Source organism: Hyposmocoma kahamanoa, unplaced genomic scaffold, assembly GCF_003589595.1.
Source record: "Hyposmocoma kahamanoa isolate Upper Pololo Valley unplaced genomic scaffold, ASM358959v1 94, whole genome shotgun sequence".
In the NCBI taxonomy this organism is placed as follows: Eukaryota; Metazoa; Arthropoda; class Insecta; order Lepidoptera; family Cosmopterigidae; genus Hyposmocoma; species Hyposmocoma kahamanoa.
This window is the reverse complement of record NW_020654878.1, coordinates 9,365,694-9,390,364: the sequence shown is the minus strand read 5'-3', so window position 1 is coordinate 9,390,364 and position 24,671 is coordinate 9,365,694. Positions and strand designations below refer to the sequence as shown.

General features: G+C 34.4%; 1 protein-coding gene across 2 annotated transcripts in view; it reads left to right on the top strand.

The window, feature by feature from the left end:
* The first annotated feature begins 10,009 nt into the window (after positions 1-10,009).
* The window catches only part of LOC113237890 (homeotic protein ultrabithorax), a 192,089-nt gene continuing 177,427 nt past the window's right edge, over positions 10,010-24,671 (top strand). For both annotated transcript variants that reach the window (XM_026474603.1, XM_026474600.1), the window contains exon 1: positions 10,010-10,889. In XM_026474603.1, coding sequence (XP_026330388.1) covers positions 10,427-10,889 — 463 coding nt within the window. In that variant the 5' untranslated portion in view covers positions 10,010-10,426. The remainder of the gene's footprint in view (positions 10,890-24,671) is intronic.

Here is a 24,671-nt window from a genome sequence, read left to right as displayed (position 1 = left end):
TAGAGTAGCTCAAATCCTTAATATTAATTTACAACACCGAAGACACATCTAAAAGCAACTGCCAACAAAATATAAAACAATGCGCTCTGACTTCATCCCTGTGCATGCACGCTCCGCCCATTACCGGCAACAAAAGTTGGCGGCGCTCCTTCAAAACATCTCGTTTGGAGGCCATTTTGACGATCGTGGTAGAAAGAGATGGCACCATTAGAGCATTCATAACGGCTCAACGTGCGTGAAGGAGACAATTATGCAAAGTTAGTTTAGTTTTAATGCGGCCAGTATTGCGTGGGGACACTACATCGTCTGTACGTGTGTGGGTTGATACAAATCGCGTCGGGTGAGGACTAGGCCAATTTTAGCTTCGCTTGATATTATTGTACAGATCTCCCTATAAATTTTTGGATCTCTGAAAATTGTTTTTTCAATGTGCCAGCTCGTCGGCATTTATTAATCGAATTTTTATTTATTATCATGAAACTTTTGCCATTGCTGCCACTCGAGGCAAAATCGTATGTTACCTATAGGTACTCCTATAGCTTGACACATATATTATTTTTACCTCTACCTTAAATAAAATTAATGCGTACTTTAAGAAAAAACAACACTATTATTTACTTACCTTCTTATTTCAAATTGAAGTAGGCAGTTACCTCTACATTCCTATTGATTATCTTAAAACTCCTATAATCTGATTTGTAGCTATAAACCTAAGTAAAATTATTAAAATTTGAATATTAGGTAGGTACCTAAACTTCGTGCTAAATGAGTAGGTAGTTGTGTGACTAGGCTATCTTTTTACAAATGATGTAGAGATTATTTTATTTGGAATTAAGAGAAAAGTAAAAAAATTTACTAAAAGTAATTTCACAAAAAATAATTGAATATCAATTCAATAAAAATTTTAAATTAACAGAAAAATTAAATAATAGAAAACTCTTCTTTATAGGTACATATATATCTACCTACCTGTAGTAAATTAATCCTCTATATTGTATTAATTTATTTAGGTATTAGGTTATTATTTAAAAATTAATTATTGCTCAACTACCTACGTAACTAATTCAATCTAAATACCATTAATCGGCATTATTGGGTACAGAATATGTATTTTAATACCCATAGACAACTATTTTGATGCAGTTATGCCACCTATCGTGTAAAACTCAATCAATAATTGTTTCAATTGAAAGACAATAAGCAGTAGGTTGTAGGTAGGTACCTAGGTGACAAAATCACTAAAACATCAATTTAAAATTATTTATACAAGAAGAAACTTCTACAAAGCGAAAGTGCATAACATTGTTATGATCATGAACTATGCAGTAGGTAGTAACATTCAAACACTTACTACAACTGGCCATCAAAACCCTCGTTTACGACAACTCCATTCATTCAGGCGACGTGAACGCGTCGTAAAACCACCATCAAACGTGACGTCAGCCATCACTCAGACGACGTGGTTCTACCATCAACCGCTAGATGGCGTTCTACAGAACCACACTAGCGCCGCGCCAACTCGTAAAAATAAATTTTATTGTTATGACGAAAATAAAACGCTTGTCGTCAATTTAAACATCATTTTACTGTGTAATAAGATTTATTTTACGATTAACAAGTGTCTTGATGAATTTATATCGCCGAATGATGAATAAAGCTATAACATTCACTTTTATGCTCATTTTATCGCGTTTCTATTGGCATTTATGTTTCTTTTTGCTACGCAAGTGTTATGTAACTTTATTATTAGTCGTAAAACAGAATCACAGCAAATATTAATGTGACCTGTCCGTTAAATAGTCCATTATGTTTTGATAAAGAATTTATTGACATATTCAAGTAATTTTATGCTTTGTTTAGGTGTTAAATCTTTGAAACATTATCGTTCATTGATTTTGTTTGTTTTTACAATTGGTAGGAAACAAATAACTACTTAGAAAAATGTTCATATAATTATCTCGTTGTGTTACAAATTTATTAATCTTTGTAGTTTGTACATTTGGCCGTAATAAAATTCCAAGGCTCACTCCAAATGCGAAAGGTACTCAAATTTTTCGTGGTGCACTCCATTGTCGAGAGATGGCGTTGTACGTATTTCCCAAATGTAGAAGGTATCACTACTGTTCTTTTTGTTTGTCTTTTGTTTTAATTTAATTATAACCGATTTCAGATTTTTATAAACATTAACTTTCTTAAAGGTTTTCATTTTATTTTTTTAAGATGTTTTCGATTGACGATATAGATGGAGCTGTAAACGTGATGCACAACAACAATGCAGGTGATGCAACTGTAGAGCATGTTATTATTATTACGTTTTTAACATTGACTTGTTTTTATAGAGAAATCTATTAAATCTAACTATCGTTCAATTATAATTTAATCACCGACAGAAATTAAAGGGAGTCGTCTTTGCAGCATGAACAGACATCCCGTTACATTATGACGTCTTGTTTTACTAATTGGTTATTCGATAAACTCACGTCGTTACCGCAAATCGTTGATATACCGTATAATTTAATATATACCGTCCATCAGTTACATGCAATAAATTATCTCGAGTTAAACAACCATCATAACAAGCTCACGATATCAATCACCTCACAGCAATAAAGCGATGGCACTCAATAAAATAGAAAATTACACTCATAAAACTGTAATAGACTTCTAGACACACATCTTCCAATGAAGACATAAACTATCTACTCCTTTATCTCTATTAAACGGGTGATACTTTAAACAAGCCAATAATGGTTCAATAAACGTCCAAAGAACGGCATAATAACAATCCACGTGCGTCGGCCGCCCAAATCCATAAAGTTTCGAATTTATATCGAGGTTTAGCCCCCGAGGCGTATACGAAATAATCTGAACGGTGTTTACTGGGAGTTGTACAAACGGCGCAATTCTTGTGACGTTTACGAGCGTTCGAGTGGTAGTAAAAATCGTGTTTATGCGCGCGCGTGTCGGCGCAGGAGCGGCGAATGTCGCGTGGCTGCATGGCAATGAGAGTTTTTTTTAGTTTGGTGATAAGGATACAGCTACTGTAATCTGACGTTTTTTAGGTAGCTGTGTTCGTTTTCCCACGCCTCATTCTCGTCATAGAAAGGCGGAATTCGTAGATTATATTAATTGGATGCTGATATGCAATATCGTATAAACTCGAAAATTTATATATTAACGCCAAGTTATAGCTTGGCTTATCTACGTTCTATGAACTAATAAATTTGAAACCTTCAAATATTAATAAAAAAAGGTAAAAACAGTTGACATGAATCCACAAACCAAACCACGAAAAAATCTTAAGGCGCCGTTTTCTCAAAAATGTTATAATTAAATGACACAATTATTATGTCTCACTTACTTAAATTTGATTCTTATAACTCTTTAAGGATAAAGGAAGAAAACAATCGCCATTTGACTTGTGCCTAGTAAATCACTCAGATATGTTTCCCTTTATTTAAGACTTTTTGTACGAACTCAAAAACTTTAATAAATCTCAAAGAGACTTTTCTTCTTTATTTTGGGTAAGAATTAGTGACACCATCTATTAGCATAAATTTGTTTTATTTTATTTTTTTCGTATCGATGTAACAGATTATTATTCTGTTTCAGATCTCATTTTTACTACCTATGCAAGTATTATTAACGTAGTATTGGAACAATATTTGACTTTACTTTGTTTATTATGCTCCTCTTACTGATATGACCAATAATACAATGTACCTAACTTATAGGCGATATAAATAGGTGCCTATAATTTAATTTACAAAGAACAGAAAGCTGAAGGAAATGTTTAAAAAATCTTTCTGTCTTTTCTTTGCTTGTTGTTCTAAATTATTAATAGGTATATTCACCTATTACTAAGCCTTATTATACCGTGATGTGCACACTGTTTTTGGAATGTAATGTTGTCTTAATAAGTATCAAACTGTATCTGTTACCATGTGATGATTACACTATGTGTACCTTTGACATATTTTTTTAAAAGATAAAATCAAACTGCTTCCGATAAAATGTACCTTTGAGTTGAATACTTATAAGAATCTTTCATAATGGAATCTCTTAAATTACTGGTTTGTCTTATAAAATTCTAATACCATCATTGCCATTAGGTACCAATATTGTTTCTTTCCTCTATAGGTGCTAGTAATTTGCAGGAAATCTTGGTGGATAGGTGAGTACTACAGTACCTACATTACCATTCTGCCTCTCGTGTTTTGTATCCTCCATTCTAGACCTGGTTCACGCCATCGAAAGATCAACGTGTTGAATACTATACATACATGTACAATGTAATTCCAAGTCATCAACTCGCTAAGACGAAGTGTTTTTTTTTATGATACAAATGCAGGGTTGAACAAGTCGGACACCACGCCTGACCATAACAGTTGCAGTGCCGCTCAGAACTTTAAACCGCAAAGATATGACGGGAAGTGCCACTGGATCCGTCACCTTGAGACATACCTAAGTAGAAAAGTCCCATGTGTCTGAAACTTCACCAGTACCCTTACCTATTCAAAACCGGGACGCAGCCATGTTCACACACACTAGTAATTCCCTGAGCGAACTCTTTCACTTGGGGCTCTGCTGCTGCTACGTTAGCTAGTTGATATTTTTCCTATTTTATTTGGCACTAATCACGTGTTAACAAAGAATTGAATAACAAAACACTATTAAGATGCATGCCTCCAAGAGACACGCAATTGACCTAAAGATTTTGTCACTATACCGTCCCAGAGTCACCTGGTGTCTCTAACACGCAGCACCAAATTTAAAATAACAAATTAATTCACTGAAATATTTAAAAAGTCAATTACAAAATCTTTAGGGACACAGATTAACTAATGACCTACCAAACTTTTTATTGTTAGATGATTCATAATCGACCCCTTATATACATTCCTGTTCAAGGGCCTCTTCTCAGAAGGCGTTTAGGCTACCTATAGTATGCCACACTGGCGCATAGCGGCTTGGAGATATCACACTTTTTCCAAGGGTTGTGAACCTTCTTATCCACATGTAGGTACCTAGTTATCTGTACCTGGTATCTAGTAGGTTGTAAGTCAGAAACTAAATTAAATAAATACATAAAATAAAAAGACACTTATTTCTTCACAAAACATAGAAATAACAATAATTTTAGACTAATATGCCTAAAACAAAATTAAGTAATGTGGACAAAAATAAGAGACTTAAGACTTAAGAGAGAATTAAGACTCATCATCAGCATTGACGATTTATTAGTCTCCATCTGTAGCTGTTCGCTTGCTGCACCAGGCTGATGTACGGAATGTACACCAATTACACATTAAGTTATAGGTATGGTAAAGTTTAATGGTTGTTCGCATAAAGTTACTTTTTTCATTTAACTAAAAATTTAAAATTTTGTGTTCCAACAGCATACAGCAACAGATTCCTATTACAGATGCCATTAAAGGCATGGATACAGTCAAAAGCACATCAACTCTTTGAACCGTACCGTAATCAGTATAAAGTTGAATTTAAATTTTAAGCATCTAGGTTAACGTGCTCTTGGCCCTATAGGTACACGGTCAAGAGCACGTCAAGCTTGACACTTAAGATTTAAATCCATCTCTATGCCGCTTACGATAAGAACGATCCAAAGTACAAAGTGTCAAGCTTGACATGCTCTTGGCTGTACATACCGCCACAGGGATGTCAAATGTGGACCGTTCAATTGCAAAAGCAAACGTCTTCCCACAGATCAATCACCGCTAACACGATTAATAAGAATATGTAATCTAAGAAAATTTGCCAAAAGTACGTCAGATGAAAGATATCAAGAATAATAATAACTTTATTGCAATTTTCAAAGAATGATAGTACACAATGCATAAATGAAATCGGTGAAAGACAGTTGAACTGGTAAAAGAGTTTGTGGACCTGGGATGTATGTTTGTAAGGGATGGTAAATGTGAGAAAGACTTTGAAAGAAGAGTAAAAAAAGGAAATACAGTGAACAGTGCAGGGAAAAAGTGAAGAGACATAAAAGGAGTGATGTGCAGCCAGTCTGCATCTGAAAAGGCACGAATAGCTTAGATATATAGAATAGCAAAGTAAAATGAAAGCAGTAGTAATGAGATCCCTTAGAAAAATATATAATGTGCGGTTACGTGACAGACTGAAGAATACTGTGATCTGTGAAGGATGTGGTTCAAAAGAGGATGAGGCAAAGATAGAAAAGCATACGTTGAGGTGGTTTGGGCATATGGAGCGGAAAACTGAATGTAGATTAACGAATGAAATATATAGACCTAACGTGTAAGGCATCATTGGAAGAGGACGACAACGAAGACCGTCATCAGATCAAATAAAGAGTGTTCTTAAAAAGGCTCCGGTACATAGAGAAAAGAATGAGAGAGCCTATATGCAAAGATTCATGGACATAAGTGAAGCAAGAGACGTTTGTCACGATCGTAATAAGTGGCGATCAATTAATTAGTCTCGGCCTTCCCCAATAGGAATCCAAGCGCGTGATTTTAAGTATATTACTTTATTATGAAAGATACAAAAATACCTAAGTACAAAGTTATTCTTATTACTGTAATATGGTTGGTATGATGGTATGAGTTAGTAACGTTGCCTTAAAATAACAATAAACGCTTATTTATTGCAATAAATTTATTATTTATATGATACCAAGTGGCGGGGCGAACAATACGTTCCCTTGGTGTTAAGCAATACGCCTGTCCATAATGGTTACAGTGTCACTCAGAGCTACAAATCGCAAAGATTTGAAGGATATTGCCGCTGAAAGAAAGTCAGCCATCACCCTGAGACAAGACAATAATCATTATCCTCTAATTTCACCAGCATCTTTACCCTCCAAAACCGGAACGCTAAAATGGTCACGTGACTGCAGGGCGATATAAATAGCTAAGGTAACAGTACTTTCCAGGACGAACTTTTCACAAGGAGCCCTACTAAAAACTACTGTAAATAGGACACAAAAATCAGATGGTTTACATTTAGTTTGGGATACAATAATTAATTTGTTATGAATAGGTCTAATATTTATAAATACAACGAAAGATAGCCAATGCCAGGCCAAACAAAGAACAAAAACACAAGTGGATAGGTAGTTACAACTGCATAGAATGTTTGAAAGATTGATGGAAGTAAACGAAGCGAAACATGTTGGTGTGACAGTGACTTTACAAGTTGATGTTTGTAGTGTCTGCTTACCTATTACAACAAGCGTGATAGTACGTGGATACATTATACCTTACTTTAATCTCTATATGTGACCTTGCGTCTTTACAGCTAGGAAAATGTCTACGGTATAGGACGGTTTTTCCGTCCGTACATTGTTCTATTAAAACACGTTATCAAATTAAATATTTTGATTGTATTAGAGAAAGAAAAATGGACATTTATAATGTCAAAAACTGGTGCCACAATTTTAAATATTCAAATAAGAATGTCCTGGGGAATTCATATTATATACTCATATACTCAACTATATATATACTCAACTTCGCGCTCATGTGTACATGTGTACATATGTGTAAAATTTAAAAAATGTTTTAGTGGTACTTATTCAATCTTCTTACCGTTTTCGAGTCACACATTATATCCTACGAAAAATATTCTGTATCTATCTGTTTTTAGAGTCTAATAGTCGTAATTCCATTACAATATTGTTTATTGCACCGCAAAAAAATGATTCTTATTAAGTAGAGAGCCTATCAAGCATAATGATGTTAAGCAATAAATTTAATCCTATCGTGATTGATTCAATCAAGAGTGTGATTGATTGCATTAAGATCCACTTCATAAGAGTCAGTTCTTTTCCGGTGTGATTTTAATTTAACAATACGACCAATCCGTATCTTCACGTAAAAATTGTAAGACGGCGAATAATTATTCCTTAATATGAAAATCAAGGAAACGGGCAAGAGTCGTCATTTTATATTGAAGCCGAAAATAAGCATGCTAAAGTTTAAAAAAATGTTTGTCAGAATATATGATGCTTCATTAGCTGTTATAAATTTCCTAAATTATAGAGAAGGAACTATTTTTCGAATCTAAATCGCGTATGTATGTTTTTTCAAACAAACCAACGTTTCGAGGTCTTCATAGGTCCAATGGTCACGGCTGACTCTCGATCATAAAAGCCTAAGAACATCTAAATGTTTCTCAAGCAAGAAAATATAAATAATCTATTTTAATGTAACTGAAATATATTTTTCTAGGGAAAACATAAATACAACTTACGCGCGAATAAAATATTACACCTCTAAAAAATTTAAAAGCTCATTTACGACGTAAAATATAGGTTAATTTGTTTACATCGTTTTCGTCATAAATCTATCAGATGCAGAGTTATTGACATTTTCACTATTTTTATTTATTCTGTACACATAATATCTATACGTTTTTTAATAGAGTCGTAGATATATTATACCTACAGCATTTGTTATAAAAATTATAATATAACTATAGGCATTATGCTAGCCAAGGGTTTTAGTAGGATACCTTTTCCTTTTTTGAAGAAATTTTACTCGATATATCTAGCAGTAAAAAAAAGAATAGAATTAAGTTTTTTCACCACATCAATATTTACTCTTCAAATACAAAGTGTAAAGAATAAATGTGATGTAGTGAGATATTTTACGCTTATACACTGTTGGTATGTGGTAAGCCTAGTAAGTCGTAACCTATTAGGCAGTTAATAAATTAATGTCTATTGGCTTTAATATCCATTCTCGGTTATTATCGACATTACTTTACTAAACATCTTTTAAGAAATATATACAAGTAATTAAAAGTAACAAAGCAGCTATGAAAATGTATATTTGTGGAATTGTGTTAGTTTTTGCTAAATTAAGATTCGATTTAATGGCAGATATTTAACTATTAGTGGGATATGGATCGTTAATTGGCTATAAATACGACATACAGCAATTAAAGAAATTAAACACAGTCTAGACATAGAGTGATCTATAAAGTCTGACACTGAGGCGGCGCCTAATAGGCATTCTAAACTCACGACAACCCTCGAACGTGCAACAATCTCTATGTTCTTTAATTGACCAGTTACAATCCAATAAAAAATGGCGCGGCTTCCCGCCTTTTATCGGCAAATATTTGTTTAAAGAGGTGAGTACAATAAAAATGCGAGCGTGTCTCTTAGGCCGCTCCACCACGAGAGCCATTCATTCGTTTGATGACTTCATTTGGACGCGCGAACTGAGTGCTCTTGCGATAATGCGCTATTGTTTACCCTTCGATAGTGTAGCCACTGCACGCGCCACACTGTGCCAGAGGGAGACAATAATATTCCACGCTACACCGTCTCCACTACGTGCGGCCGGTGGAATATAACCCATCACGTTTGCTCTAATACCAACGCTACGCGTTCGAAAGTGACAGCGTCACTTCTCGTAAAAACAGGTAGTAGAAGAAATAATAATCATCTTTACGACTTCTCACTCTATTCAGCACCTTGTTACGATACTGCGCGCTCATTGTGGTACGGTCGAGAAGTGGTTGTAAAATCTTTTCTTTACTCGCCCGTTTCACTAATTGTACGTTTATGAGTTTACGACTTTTGCGGCTTTACTTTTCAGTAGTAAAGTGATCATGGGCTTTTGTTGATATTTTTTACATGCCCATTCATTGTGTGGGATATTTAGTAAAGAAATAAAACACTCGGGGTGGCTTTTACAACTTACATTACGTTTTATAACAATGTGGAACAGTTATTGAAAGTAAACGATTATGGGATAGAATCTACTACGTTTTTCAGCATTGGAAGAGTTGCTGAAACGTCAGTTGAGACTAGTTTTTCAATCATAATAGTCACTAACCACGTGCTTCATGAAGAGTGATAAGAAAAGGAAAAGAGAGCGCAACTGATAATATTTATTGTCATTAGCGAAAAGGGGACGGAACAATCGGGCGCGTTGCGATCGCCAGGCGGCGCGCGGGGCGGCGCGCGTGGCTCGCCTCGCTGCTCTCTTAGTAGACTGCGTGAGTCGAGCCGCGGTGGTCGCACACGGCATATGGGTGCGCGCTCCCGCCACACGCGACTCTACAAACTTCGCTCGCGACATACGACCGTCTGACACATCGCGAACTGGAAAATAAAAAAAACACCCACCAACCAGCGTGAGACGTCTCGCCAGACGGAACCGCTTAAATACTCGTAAAACCCGCGGCACGCGCTCCCAAGTCGTAAAATAATCGTAAAAAGTAAACACACGTCAACTGGCCTTTATCGCCAACGAAGCCCATTATGACGCTTGAGTGACGTTGAAGAGGCAATAAAATTAATAAAGGTTAATATTCACTGTCAGAATTTGGAGTGACATTGGCGGAGGTCGCGTTATCAGGGCGCGTGGGACCGCGATATGACATAAGTGGTCTCTATAAGTGACGTTAGTGACAGTGACTTTTCAGAATGAACTCTTATTTCGAGCAGGGTGGTTTTTACGGGGCGCATGGGGTGCATCAGGGGAGTGGAGGAGGAGACCAGTACAGAGGATTCCCTCTGGGGCTGACATACGCTCAACCCCATGCATTGCACCAACCACGTCCTCAGGACTCTCCTTACGATGCCTCTGTCGCGGCCGCCTGCAAGCTGTACGCAGGAGAGCAACAGTACGCCAAAGCTGACTGTTCGAAGGGCGGAGGGGAGCAGCAGAATGGTTACGGAGGGAAAGAAGCATGGGGCGCTGGTCTAGGAGCGCTCGTCCGACCAGCAGCCTGCACCCCTGAAGCTCGGTACAGCGAGTCCTCAAGTCCTGGAAGAGCCCTACCCTGGGGAAACCAATGCGCCCTACCAGGTTCAGCAGCAGCTACAGCGCAGCCCGTCCAGCACCAAGCCCCCAACCACACCTTCTATCCTTGGATGGCCATAGCAGGTCAGTCAACTCATTGTTTAGCTTGAACAACAATCATATTATCTAGAAAAAATTTTTCTTAGAGACAAAAATTTTAGGTTCTAAAATTTCTCAACAATCTTAAATTTATCTAAAAACGTAGACTCAACAATAATTAATTACACCAATCAATGAATTAATAGTAAAAATCGAAAACTCCGCATACTTCCTACACGAGCTTATATAGCTCTAAAATGTTGCTAGCACATCGTACACACCCATTGAGTTCCGTTTATGTCCCCTTCGAGTCTCACAAGACACCAATAAGAGCCGCGCGGCAGCAGGTAGCGACGAACTCGACTCAAGTGTCAATAAAAAGCACATAAAATGTACGACCCTCGTTAACACCTTATTAGTGCGACAGATTTGAGTGCCATTCATAAATTTATAGAGACATCAAATAAATGTTGAGTAAAGAATGGCACTTAACTAATTTTGGGTAATAAAAATCATTGAGCATTTTATAGTCGAGATAAAAGTCATAAAGCAAATAATAAAACTGTTTTAATCTATTTGACATGTAAATATTGTACTTTATGAACAAAATAAGGCGACCACCAAAATTTTATTATTTTATAGTGATAAAAGCTTTTTGAATGTACGTGCACTACATTTTTATTGTCATTTTTGCTTATTGCATTTTATTTACAAATCAAACGCAACATTATAACTGTGCACCATTCTTACCAAAAAATTACAAAAACTAGTTTTGATATCATAACATTATCTAATTAACTTTTGTGCAACCGGAGTTCTCGTAAACTTTTGGCCGTCGTCAGTGGGAGTGGTTCAATAGTGCCGGCTTCGAATCCGGTACTAACTTATGAACGATCGAATAGATAACTGGAACAGAAAACTGGTCGTTAAGATCAATTTCAATAGGTAGATATTTTATATTACACGTGTATATGATCAGTAACAATCACATACTTTTTTACAATTTTGTCTAAATAGTTAAATCGAAAGCAGTAATAAAATTGAATACGAAAGAAATTTACACTTTTTTAGAACATTTGCTAGACCGTCAAAAAAAGCAAAGATGAAATTTCTGATTAACTTGACGGAGCGTGTAGTGGGTGTCTCTGACAGCATTTTAGCGCTCCTCATGTGGCGGGAATTCGTGCGCCCGCGCCGCTCGGGTCAACGCCCCGATCTATTTGGGCGCATTATTATTAACTTGAGTGCCACTGACCATCCGACAAATGGCCACCAATCACCGTTCTGAAATGAAAGTTCAAATTTTCTTGATATAAAAATATAAAAATATGTCATCGTTGAGTTCTACAGCGGTAGAAATAAAATTGTGTCATCAAAACTTTGCCACTGTTTCCTAGTATACATACATCCAAATGACACAGTTTGTCGATCTACGAAATTATTTTTATGACACATCTCTACAAACTATTACGATTGTGTTAACCACGAGTTAAATACACAAGTGTGTTATGAAACACCTCAGTATAAACAGAAATAAAATTTTATTCCAATATGAACTATTTCTGACTGGTCACAACATTAATAAGACAAGCTATTAGAAATATTTAAAAAGTTACTCGACAAATGCATTCGTATAGAAAAAGTATTCGAACGGATATCGAAATTGGAACGCCAATAAAATTCCAATCTAGCAGGGTTGCCAGTCTCACTTTTACATTACTAGCGGATAATTAACGACGTGTGTGGTCCCATTGCTCATAACTCATGTGAGTTGATAAAATTAAGTAACACGGCCTAAAAATAAAACAAAAATAAGTAGTCGAACTGTCAGCCATATTTCACTCGGGGTTCACGCAACACGGCCGGCGAAAACAATACAAGGACGGCTGCCCGGACGTGGGCTGTATGAAAACTTCGGGGCATGTCCTCCTCTCGAATTCACTTTTTACAAAATACCTCATACAAAGATGTTAAACTGGTCAGTGGAGTACCTAATTGTTACAGGGGAAAGGCTGAAATTATGGTAACTAGCACTTTTCAGTTACCAATTACGCATTTAAAGAAGACTTATTATTAGGAATCTTGTTTCGTTAATTGCAGTGTAATTAAATTAAGCGTTTTAGGGATTGCTTATCGATCCTTTACTTTTGTAGTAAGTAGAAAGGACTTTTTGCCATATCTGCAAATGACAAGTTTTCGGGCGAGAGGTTCTACGAACAGAATTAGTAGATAACTTTTTCAGCTTAAACAGGACAATTATGAAACTTCAAATACGTAATTTGTTTTATGTAGTTCGTATTATTTTTATGTCATAAAAGCACTTTTGACGTACGATATATTCATAATACGAAACATGCCATAAATCTACATTCAAAATTTAACATTGCTATAAATGGCGGAAAAATGAGATTAAAACAAAATAAATTGACATATAATTTATATTGCAAACAATAAATTTCATTTATTTAAAATAATTATATCTCCTAGATGAAGAATTTACATTCCAGAGTAAAAATATACCACTGTACAATACGCAACAAAATGTACTCTTAACTCAGAAGATATATAAGTACTTTTGAATGTGCGCTTTGCATTTTTTTCAAACGCGAGCATTCAAAAACCGCGTCTAACCTCGACCAAGAGCTGACCCTATAATTTCTAAACTGGTTCCAAAATTGGCGACTGAATTTCGCTTCGGGGCAATAACGTTTTAAATGCTCCTATATTAAAGGGAAATGAGATATTGTAATCACTACCTCAGTAGGGTACTTTCGATTTTGATTTTAACATGTTTTGGATATATATGTAGGTACATGAAATTTCCAAATTCCATTCACTTAACTTCCATATTATATATCCCAACATTACATTAAACACTCATTCTATTTATTCTACAACGCCAAAAATGAAATAATTCAAAAGTATAAAATGTTAACAATTGAATTACATTCACATCAATAAAGCAAATTTTTAAAAGTAACATGCGAAAATATTACGTGCCTACTATAATTGATATTTTCACCTGCCATTCTGTGTCGAATAAAATAATAACCTGCACACAGAATTGCCTATTTATGAATTTAACATCTACCGTACGTTATTATTTTATGTGTTACCATGCGGGCGTGCCGAATCATACTGTGAGAAGCCTTGGATGCGCTGCCTTGAATGTTGCTCTACCTGAGTACAAAGCTTTATAAAATATGATTTCAAAAATTCTGGTCTCATCTCCGTTTTTAAAAATTGACGTGATACCTGCAATATAAATTATCAAAACTACGAAATAATTAAAATAAACACCATAAATATTTAAAACTATTATATATATTCTTAATTGCACCAAAACAGTGATACTTTTAGTAGCAGTAGAGCTCTTTTTAAGGAGTACATCCAGAGAGGTACTGCCACCCTTCCTATTTCTGCCGCCAAGCAGTAATGTGAGCATTACTGCGTTCCGGTTTGGAAGAGGGTGCTGGTGAAATTACACGCACATGGAACTTATGTCTCAGGGTGACGGGCACAATGGCAGTGCCCGTAAGATCTTTGCAATTAAAAGCTCTAAGTGGCGCTGCAACTGTTATGGATAGGCGCGTCGCTTACCATTTTAAAAAACTTACTTATTAAAAAAAAAACAAATAAATATTAATTATACAAAAGGTGAGCAATAGTGGGCTTATCTCTAAAAAAGAATGCCTTCCAGCCAACGCAAGGCAGTGAGAACAAGGGCCAGTCATAAGCGGGCAACGGTGTGCGAGAAAGAAAAAGGTAGAAATAAAGTAAACTAACAGATAAATAAGAAAATACCAATACTTACATAAAGAATTATTATAAACACAGAATATATGTACTTCTATACAACGTCAATATACATACATATAATAAAGTACATAATTATTTATATAAAATAAAAACAATAAGACGGTTACAAAGAGAGTTCAGCAAGAAGATAAAGATATGCAAAGACAAGAATGCTGCCCGTTTGGTTTATGACAGGTGATTTTTACAAATGTGAGTCCGTAATAAAATTACGCTAATAACAAAAGATCAAATTACAACGGTAACAGTCATAAAACATCTCAGGTTGTAAATTTATAATTTGGAAGAACCGAACATTGCTCAATAGAGGTGTTTTGTTCTGGTACCCCAAATTGAAGTCCACCGCACACAATCAAAACAAACACATATACACACAAAAATGAGCATAATAGCCCTAACAGTCGCAAGCCATAAACTAATAATGGGGGAGATATGTTTTATGGGCCTCAACTTTTGAATGCGTCCATTTATTTTTTTAGTGTTTAGTACAGTGCAAACCGTCTTTGAGAGTACACGTTAGCACGTTCGAAATTAAAATTTCAAAGATTCCAAATTCAAAACGTTTTAGAAGATTGACGGGTTGAGTGTGCAGGAGGTGCGCCCGCGCACGTTTCCCGCCTGTTTGCGCCGCGCGCCAGCGGCCATCTTGGATAAGGATCGATCATAGGTGTGCAGCTGTGAAGTGATAAATAATACGAATGCTGACTACCTCGCGAAGTGCTTCCTTTCGTTTTTGTGTGCAGTCATCGATGGAACTTCAACTAAATCTTCAAAGGGCCTGCAAAACGAATAATTTAGTTAAATTTAGTAATTAGTATTATAAACTATTCATCTCCTCAAATGTAAGTTATTGCTAGCCAATATTTCAAAGGGAATTTGATGTGTAATATTTATTTTAATGTTTATTTTGCACGTGATCATGTTCCAAGATGAAAGATTATTATTAATAAAACTTTTTGTATGAGGAGGTGATAGAAATATTGTGTAGAGCTGACAATTTTTTTATTATTTAATAAAAATACTGTAATTAATATTTTAGCATGACGCAAAACGTATACGCAATAGACTCTGTTTAAATTAAAATATCAATTTTGCAGTTTTCTAGCAAAATAAAATGTTGGCTGCTAATTGAGACCTAGTGTGGATATTCAGCCAATCACAAATCCGTTTTGCCAATGTCCATGGAAAGAATTAAACGATAAGCAATAACCACGAACACAAGTATGAACAAGTTCTAGGGTACAAGTTACAAAATACTATCCTGGCCCATAATAGTAGTCCGTGACCTGGGCTGGGTTATTATGCGTTGCATTGAAAATCATCGGGTAACGGCCCCAGTTGTATCCCATCCAGTGGTTTGCTTATCCATCGTAACGATTGCCGATGGTTGGTCCTAGTTTTTTTCTTCTTTGTTTACATCATCCGTACCTGCAAGACAAAGTAAATATATTTTTTATTTTGTTCAATTCACTAATATCATTGTAAGCAACAATTACAATGACTTTAATGGCAACAACCTTTGCCCATGTATAGAAAAAAGTTTGTAAAGTAAAAATGCAATAACAAAGAAAAAAATAGAAACATTTCACGTGTTTAAACGATCGTAGTAGGCCGTTATATATGTATGTAAAATCCATATCACAAATATGTCGGTCGGTCGGTCTCCAAGCACGTTAAATAAGGCTTCTACACTATCATGCCGCTATACGGAGCAAGCGATTACTATGTCTGACTCTATCAGTTTCGATGCCTGAATGACCTTAAGATGTCAAGAACATATGACTTTTGTGACTTTTTTGTTAACACGTAGATCATAAATTAGTAAAGAAATTTTTAAAAATTAAGATTATGTTAATATGTAGCTAACGAATAAGAAGTTTTCACACACACACACACACACACATACTATAGACATACAGGTAATTCCAGATAATTCCGAATATTAAAGAATGTGATTATAAAATTCAGTCCGTATAAATTTATCACATGCACTCGCTGGTCTTTTTTGTTCATATGCATTATTAGACATACTTCGGTAGCACATTTTGTACACTTTTTTAAATTAGATTTAAGAAAAATTCTTTCGACCAGGTAGATCAGTGTCTGTCTGCCTTGCTGGGACCACCAGACAAGAAAATTTACTTTATGTTGGATCTTTGTATTAATGTAAAATATTACTAATATATTGTATCAACGCATATGTGAAATAACTCCCCTGTGGATTATTTTTTTATTTGGATATTTTCCCAAAAATATATAAAAATCATCAATAAATAAATTCTCGATCTAAGAGTCCGTAAGAAAAATTATAGTACGATTTACTAGCTTCGCTTCAAGTGTACGTTAGCCTCCAAGCGGATGTCTGGTCGGTAAATTAATCGAGCACGTTATACCACACTGCAAACGATACTCACTATTTGAATGAAATAATCGATAATCGGAGTTAGATATTTATATAATGTTTAGGATTTTGAACATTCTTTACGGGCTATTCTTTTAGATTGGTTTTTTTAATTCTACTTATGTGAGAGAAACAAACACGTTGTCAGTTTGAGTAAATAGTGTAACGTCGTCATTAAGTACTGAAGTTTTTTCTAAACAAAAAGTTTCTATATATAGGGCATTTACATTCATCATTATCAACTGATTATACGTCTCACTACTAGACACAGGTCACCTCTAACAAAAGGGGGTTTATACCATGCGTTTGGGACTTTACACATTCTTCATGATTTGTGAATCTTCTTCGACGTGCAGGTTTCATCACGATAATTTTCTTCACCGTCAACGAGAACTACTAATCATTCCCAAAAGTACGTAACTTAGAAATTAAAGTCATAGGTACAAGCCGCCATAGGGACTCGTACCATCACCCTCTTTTCTCCCACTAAACTACTGCAACTCATATTAAAAAACCATAAAAATAAGTATAAAACCAGCAATAAAAATATAAATAAAATAAAAACCTTACACTTAATATTTTTGAACTTTATCAACGAGAATGCAAAACGTCAACAAAGTCTTAACCGCATCCTTTATACTTAAGCAAAATTGCAAACTAATTTTTGCGAGCGCTAACCCGTTCTTTGTAAACTATTAAACCATATTTAATTTCACGTAAACAGTGCACGGTAATACACACTTCTTAAATAAATGCTTTTGTACTTGCCGTTACTGAAATCTTACAAAGATCAAACAAATTTGGAACTTATTTCTACTGAACAGAAAGCAACATTTGGCTGGACTATCATTATCACCCATTTGTACAATCTTAATCTGAACCTTTTGCGAACGAGACACGGTTCATAACTTTTTGAACGTTTAGAACATTCGAAACTTATTTTCTTTGATAAACTGGCATTCGTGCCGAAAATAGCGTTTTGAAAGACAATCTGTCCTTTTGTACCAAGTCGTTGAATATTTATAACTCATTGCTTTTGGCATTGCGTTGATTGACCGTAAATTAGTTAACTGAACACTAGTTTTAGTAGTTAATAATTACCACCTAATAACTTATCTTAGTTAAAGAAGAAAAATACATTTTTTGACTACCCTAAATGGTACCACACAAGAAATAGAAAAAAAAAAATTAAAACACAATCAGAATATTCACAGGTAAGACACAAATAAATAATTACAAAACAAAATTGCAAGCAAAATAAAAATTAAATTAAAGCACCGATTATTTACACAAACATAATTGCTGGAATATGCAATGTGTTCCAGCACTGATTTTTAGTTGGAACCCTATTGCATCCATTATTGCCGTATATAAAATATAGAACACAGAATTTAACAGAATAGTCGTATATCGTCCAGTCGTGTTCATATTCTCCCGTCTGTTGTAACTAATAATCTAGGCAAATTATGCAAAACAACGTATTCGGTTAATTTTCAGTTTAGCTTACTCTATCTAATTTCGTTGACAACTTTTAACATTTAAGTTTTATACAATATTATCATGAAGTATTATTTAATATTTGGGTGTTGTATCCTGTAATATTATTTGATATTTCACGATAGGATACTCGAATTCTTAAATAATAAAAATTGATACCGAAATTAGGTAGAGAAAACTAACCTGAAAATTAGCCATTTCGGTTTTTCGTAGCAAATGTGAAATTCGTCCTGTCAATAATTCTAGGGTCGACGGACTAAAGCACATAAGTTAAAATCGAACATCATTCATTTAAATTAATACATCTACTGGCTAAAGCACATAAGTCAAATTCATTTGTTACTTCATAAATTTCGAACATTATTCTAGAGGTTATTTAACTTCCAACACAAAACAACACAAAAAAATATATAATTATATATTAACAAATGAAGCATTTTTTTACTTATGTGCTTTAGTTTGCCGACTATAGTATTAACGTTGCACACTGCCCGACTTTACCCACTGTTGGGTATTAAGACCAGCCGTAGTTTGTGCTATATCTTGCGCTACAACTCGCGATTTTGAATTGCCATCTCGCAGAAAGACCAAGTTTCTATTATTCGCAAGGTTCGCAATATGTCCTGCGTAGTTCCATTTTAGCTTTGTAGGAGTGAAGGGAACAAAATCTAGAGGCAGAAATTCCAAACGATATTCGAACAACTGGAGTGGCCTGTCAGCACTGCACCACAGCATTTGACTGAGCACAACATACTAAGGAGACAGATGATGGGCAGAAGGAAATGCGAGGAAACGATTGAGAAGAGAAAATTCAATCACCTATGATCTGGACCTTAGTGCCTGTCGGGTACCTAAAACAGTTTCGACGTTTGTAACACTTGTTAGGTTTGCGGGTAGGTGTTCGCATTATCTACATCATATCATATGATCAATCTACAACCATTTCAGAAATAAGTAGTTACGAGAATGTTCGCTTTTTAAAGCTGAGTTAAATCGTACGTCTCCCTCAGTAACCACAAAAATTTCAGATTCGGAAGTTAGCGAGAATAGCAACGATGGAACTATTTATTCTAAAAATATTAGAGAATCAACACTCAAGAACGTAAAGTACGGAGGGAAATAGAGGAAGGTATATGCCCAACATTGTTAGAATTAAAAAATCTACATACGTTTTTGTAACTCATGCGTCTTTTGAATTATTTTTGGTCAATTATGAGTTAAGTTACGAGTCGAATCGAATTAGTTGAATCGGTCACGCCAATCGGAAATTTGATGCGGCTCTCTATCTGACGAGCTACAAATTTAATCACACCATTTCGGTAGAATACCCACCAATTATGTAATATTAAAACTTTATAGATATCGCTTGTTAGTGTTAAAGCAGGACGACTAAAGAGAAAGTCAGTAATCACAAAATTGTAAAATTTTGGAAACAATATTAACGTTTTTATATTCTTTACACTGCATTATCACTAAATAAACTGCTACTTACTATTTTTATTTTAGAAATTAATATTAAAATTTATAAATACAGTATCGCGGAAATGGAACAGAAAGAGCGCGCCGGCGCCGGTCCCCATGACGTATGGGCCCCATACATACTTAACCAATACACCCTTATAGTTTGACGACATGCATCAAGACATATGCCTGTCCCTTTCTATTTGTTCTCTTTTCCAAAATTTACTTTCCGTCTTTACGGGAATCGACATTAGGTATTATTTCGTTCTTTAGTTCAAACTGAGCAAAAAAGAAAAATTACTTAGGTAGGTACTGATAAGTTCTTTCTATGAGCATTATTCAGTGTTAGATAGAAACATTCATAACTAATTACAGTGGTATAATTTTCCTTAAAAGAATTTCTTAATTAGTTGTTCACACGCTTATTAAAACTGCATAAACAATTTCGGCGTAATTGTTCAGCCTTGAATTTATTGTTTAACTTTTATTTGAGTCACTTCCTGGTGGAATTAAAAACGAAACAGAAAGAGATGACGATGTTTTTTCCTGTTCCTCTCAGCAAATTGGTCAAGGTCTGATAAAGGCCAAAAGCCTAGCTCCGGTAAACGTTATATGATGGTAGAAAAAAACAACGTTTCTATTATAGAGTCCTTTTTTTTACAGTCCAGGAACACAATCGTAAATTATAATTTATTGAGGACTACAAAATTAAGATATCCTCCTTTCCAACCAGGCGGTATTCCTTTGAATTAAAATTTCTTAAATGGTTAGTTTGGTTCAGATATTCGATAGTTGCGGACGTGTTGTTTTAAATGATAAAGTAAAATGTGTAGATTACTTTTGTACTGCGTCCTTATAGATCATGAGCACCTTTAAAATTGTCTGAAACCACGTGTTTTACGCATACGACGTTTTGTAAAGTGTTCTAGTGTCCAACATGCATTCAAAAGCTCCGAACATCGTGACCTACCTACCACAGATCAATTTGGCGAGCGGCTTTCGATCAAAGCGTTTGAATCATGCACCAATGCGACACACGTATTGGCAATTTACGCGTCGTAATCAGCATGAGCATGCCAGGTGTCATCGTTGAACGAAGTTGTGCAATCGAATTTCGTTTGGAAGTGAGTTTGAACGAACATTGAAATACGAAGTGTCATTTTGATGTTTCGATCGTATCTACATACAGGAAATCGATTTCGCTTGTGGCAAATCGAGTCGCGCTCGATTGATTTGTGAAAATATGTATCTGGCAGATATCATTTTTAAACTAAGGACAGGAAGTTTATAACACAAGATTTGTCTACTAACCCTCTGGCAAATAAGGGTTGAAGCTATAATTAAGTGTGGTCTAAGTAAATTATGATGCACAAGGTGACACTTGTAGGGTACTGCATAATTATTTGATTTAGTTTTCAATATTAAAATTAAACAACTAGTATATACTACCGCCACTGCGTTGGCATATCCATAAACAAGAACAGAGAAAAATCATATGATTATTCCAACAGAATGAATTATTCACACTAAGTTTTTCATAAGTCATTAATTACAAAGTTAATAAACGTGTCCATAGAATAATAATTGCATTGAAACCGCTTATAAGATAATGGATAATGATGAATCGGATTCACTTGACTCTTAATTTTTCACACGCATCACAGGGAGATGTGCAATTGTTTGTCGCCTCACGAATGTTGGAATCATCGAAGCTGTTCAGAATCTCAATTCAAGTTTCCTTCTGCACTAGCAATGCATAAACATCATGCGGTCCGCCGCCGTCATGTTTACAAAGGAAAATAACATTCGCAAGCCGCGTTTCAAATACTTGTAATGCGTATTTAAATTGGTCATAAAAATGGAATCATATTGATCGAATTTATCACACAGGTAAATCCATTTGTAAATCGTTTTCAATGTGACAATCCTTTTTCTAAAAAAGTTTGACATGTGATATTTTTATTAACAAACCAAATTTTTTCTTTCATAAATTATTAGGTGGCTATGTTTGAACTCTTTGCACATGCACATTTCTAATTTTGAAATAGCTTGGTTTACGTTGTGAAAAATCTTTTTCTAAATTCAAAAATTATGTGTGTAAAAATGTGCCAGTAATTTTAAGACGGCAAAGACCGGTTTTATGAATGCGAGCGCACGGCCGCCGCGGCGCGCCTCGGAAATATGTCTCCACAAACAAGTAGACTAAACACTCTTTAGTACTAGAAAACAAAAGCATGCACTCGCATGCAAAGTGGCGTAAACGTTAAAAATAGTAACCATTAATTAAATAGGTAGCTTAACTTAGCTTTCAATTATTTAACCCATTATTTTAGTCTATGAATAATTATTACTTGTTAAGTAAAATGATGGATTTGCATTTTAATTCTTTACGTACGTAGTAAATTTCGTGATAGAGTAAAGCGCATCGGCTTTTTTTATCTTATATTTGATATTTAATCTTACAGAGCTCAAATATGCCAAAAATGTATAACAAAAATTGCATTAGAACATTTTTTATATTTAATTAAATTAATAATTTTCATTATGAAAAATAAAATAATAAATAAAAACTACTGTTTTTATATATTACTATATAGAAGTATAATGGAACATCGTTCGTTAATTTACTCACAAGAAAAATAGCAATTGAAATATTTAACTACAAGGATTGCTAAACGTATTCTAAAATCAAAACAAACTAATGCATTATCAGGTGTTGCTGGGTATAGCAATTCTTTTTGTTTTCCACCACCACTTCATTTACAAAGAGGGCAAAGGGCGGCGACCTTTCCGGCCTAGCCCGACGACCTCGATGAAACTGGAACTCCGCTTAGTTTTTGGACAAATTTTTAAAATTTTTCCTTCAAAATTGTGTTTAACTGGCTAGTATGATTACACGGTTGGTTAATTGTATTGCTAACTCTATGTATTCTACAAATATATCATTTTAATGTTATTTTCAACCTAAACACCGCACTTACTTATCTGCGTTTGTTCTAAATGAACAGGAAAGAATAATTCGGAATCGGTAATTCTTAAATTGCTTATTGTTGTGGGCGAAATCACGACAGTCATGATTTGTAATCAATGTCACGCTTCTTCTGGTCTGAATTGTTAAAAAATTGCTGCCAATTTTAATTCGTAATTTGGTAAATTGCAAAAAATACTCAGTGCTAAAAAAAGTTATAAAAATACAGTACAGTTGTACAGTAAACCAAAACACGTTTTTAATATAACAATTAAAAACACAATTTTGAGAAAAAGCTGCAAAAAGGGTTTTCCGATTTTTTGTAATATTTGAAGTTAGTAAGATAAAAAGATTCCTTTAACGTACTTTCTACATTAGATATTTTAAAAAAAAATCCGGGTATTATAATTGTAGCAAAATACGTAATTTCTATAGAAAAACGAATTAACTTTATTTTTATAATAACCGAAAAATTCTTGTAATGAAGTTACAAAACAATTTACTGGACTTTACAGTGTAAGCAGGTGAATTTCTAAAAAAAAACTAGCCTAGGATAGACCAGTGCAGTAAATATCTAACGTCACTACACTAAATAAACAAGTTCCGGAAGTACAAGTCACAACAAAACAACAAATGAAACCAGTTAAAAACTAAAGAATAAAAAACTAGGAATATCGTATTTTGATACCTAATTAATGGGGCCTTGGATTGATTAATTTACATATATTATAATTCAAAGAAATAATTCTTACATTTTATTGACTAATGTAAAAGGTAACATGTTTCTTATAGTGTTTTAAAAATTATATATTCCTAAAGAATGCATAATATTTCTACCAGGTATATTTGTAAATCTTAAAAAGAACTATCTACTGATTTATTAAATAATTAACAAGTTATAACTATAAGTTATATTGCTTTAAATGTATCTACATAAGTAATTCTTAATTTAACTTAGGTATCTTTAAGTAATTGCTCTTATCTCGCAGTTGCAGGTCGCTTTATAAAAATTCTGTATTCTTTTGCCTATTTAAATAAAATTGAAGAAAAAAAACAGCGTTGTATTCGATAACAAAATAGAAACTAACAAACGATAATTACGTTGAAATAGAAACAGTGAGCAATAAAAATTCACATGAACCGGTAGTATTGACTAACCGGTGCATTCAAAAAGCCGTTTTCAATTAGCACCAAAGTAAATTGTGATTACGTCCCGATTCGGTAGCATTCGAATTAAGATAATGTTCACACCTGAACGGGTCTACATAAAACGTCGTATTGAGAACACCACGCAGTTACTAAGACATTTTACGATTTTGCCACATTCGTGACGACTGACACTAAATACAATTATAAAAAGACATTCTTCAGAATATTAACTTTTTGAAGATAAGGTGTTATAGCTTAACTTAAGTGAATACCATAATGGTTAAACATTTAAATTACAATAACAAAATTATTTGATTTGAATAATAAATACTATTTTCTAAAAATGCCTGTTATAGTTTTACAAATAAAACAGATTTTTTTAATGAAATTACATGAAATCTTTAAGGATATCTAGTTCTTAGGTTTTCGCGATTGTTACACATAGGAAATAAAACTATTTTTCCGGACTTAAATCGCGTATATTTGTTTTTATAAACAAACTACATATGGTGGGAAAAATAGGGTGGTTTGCATT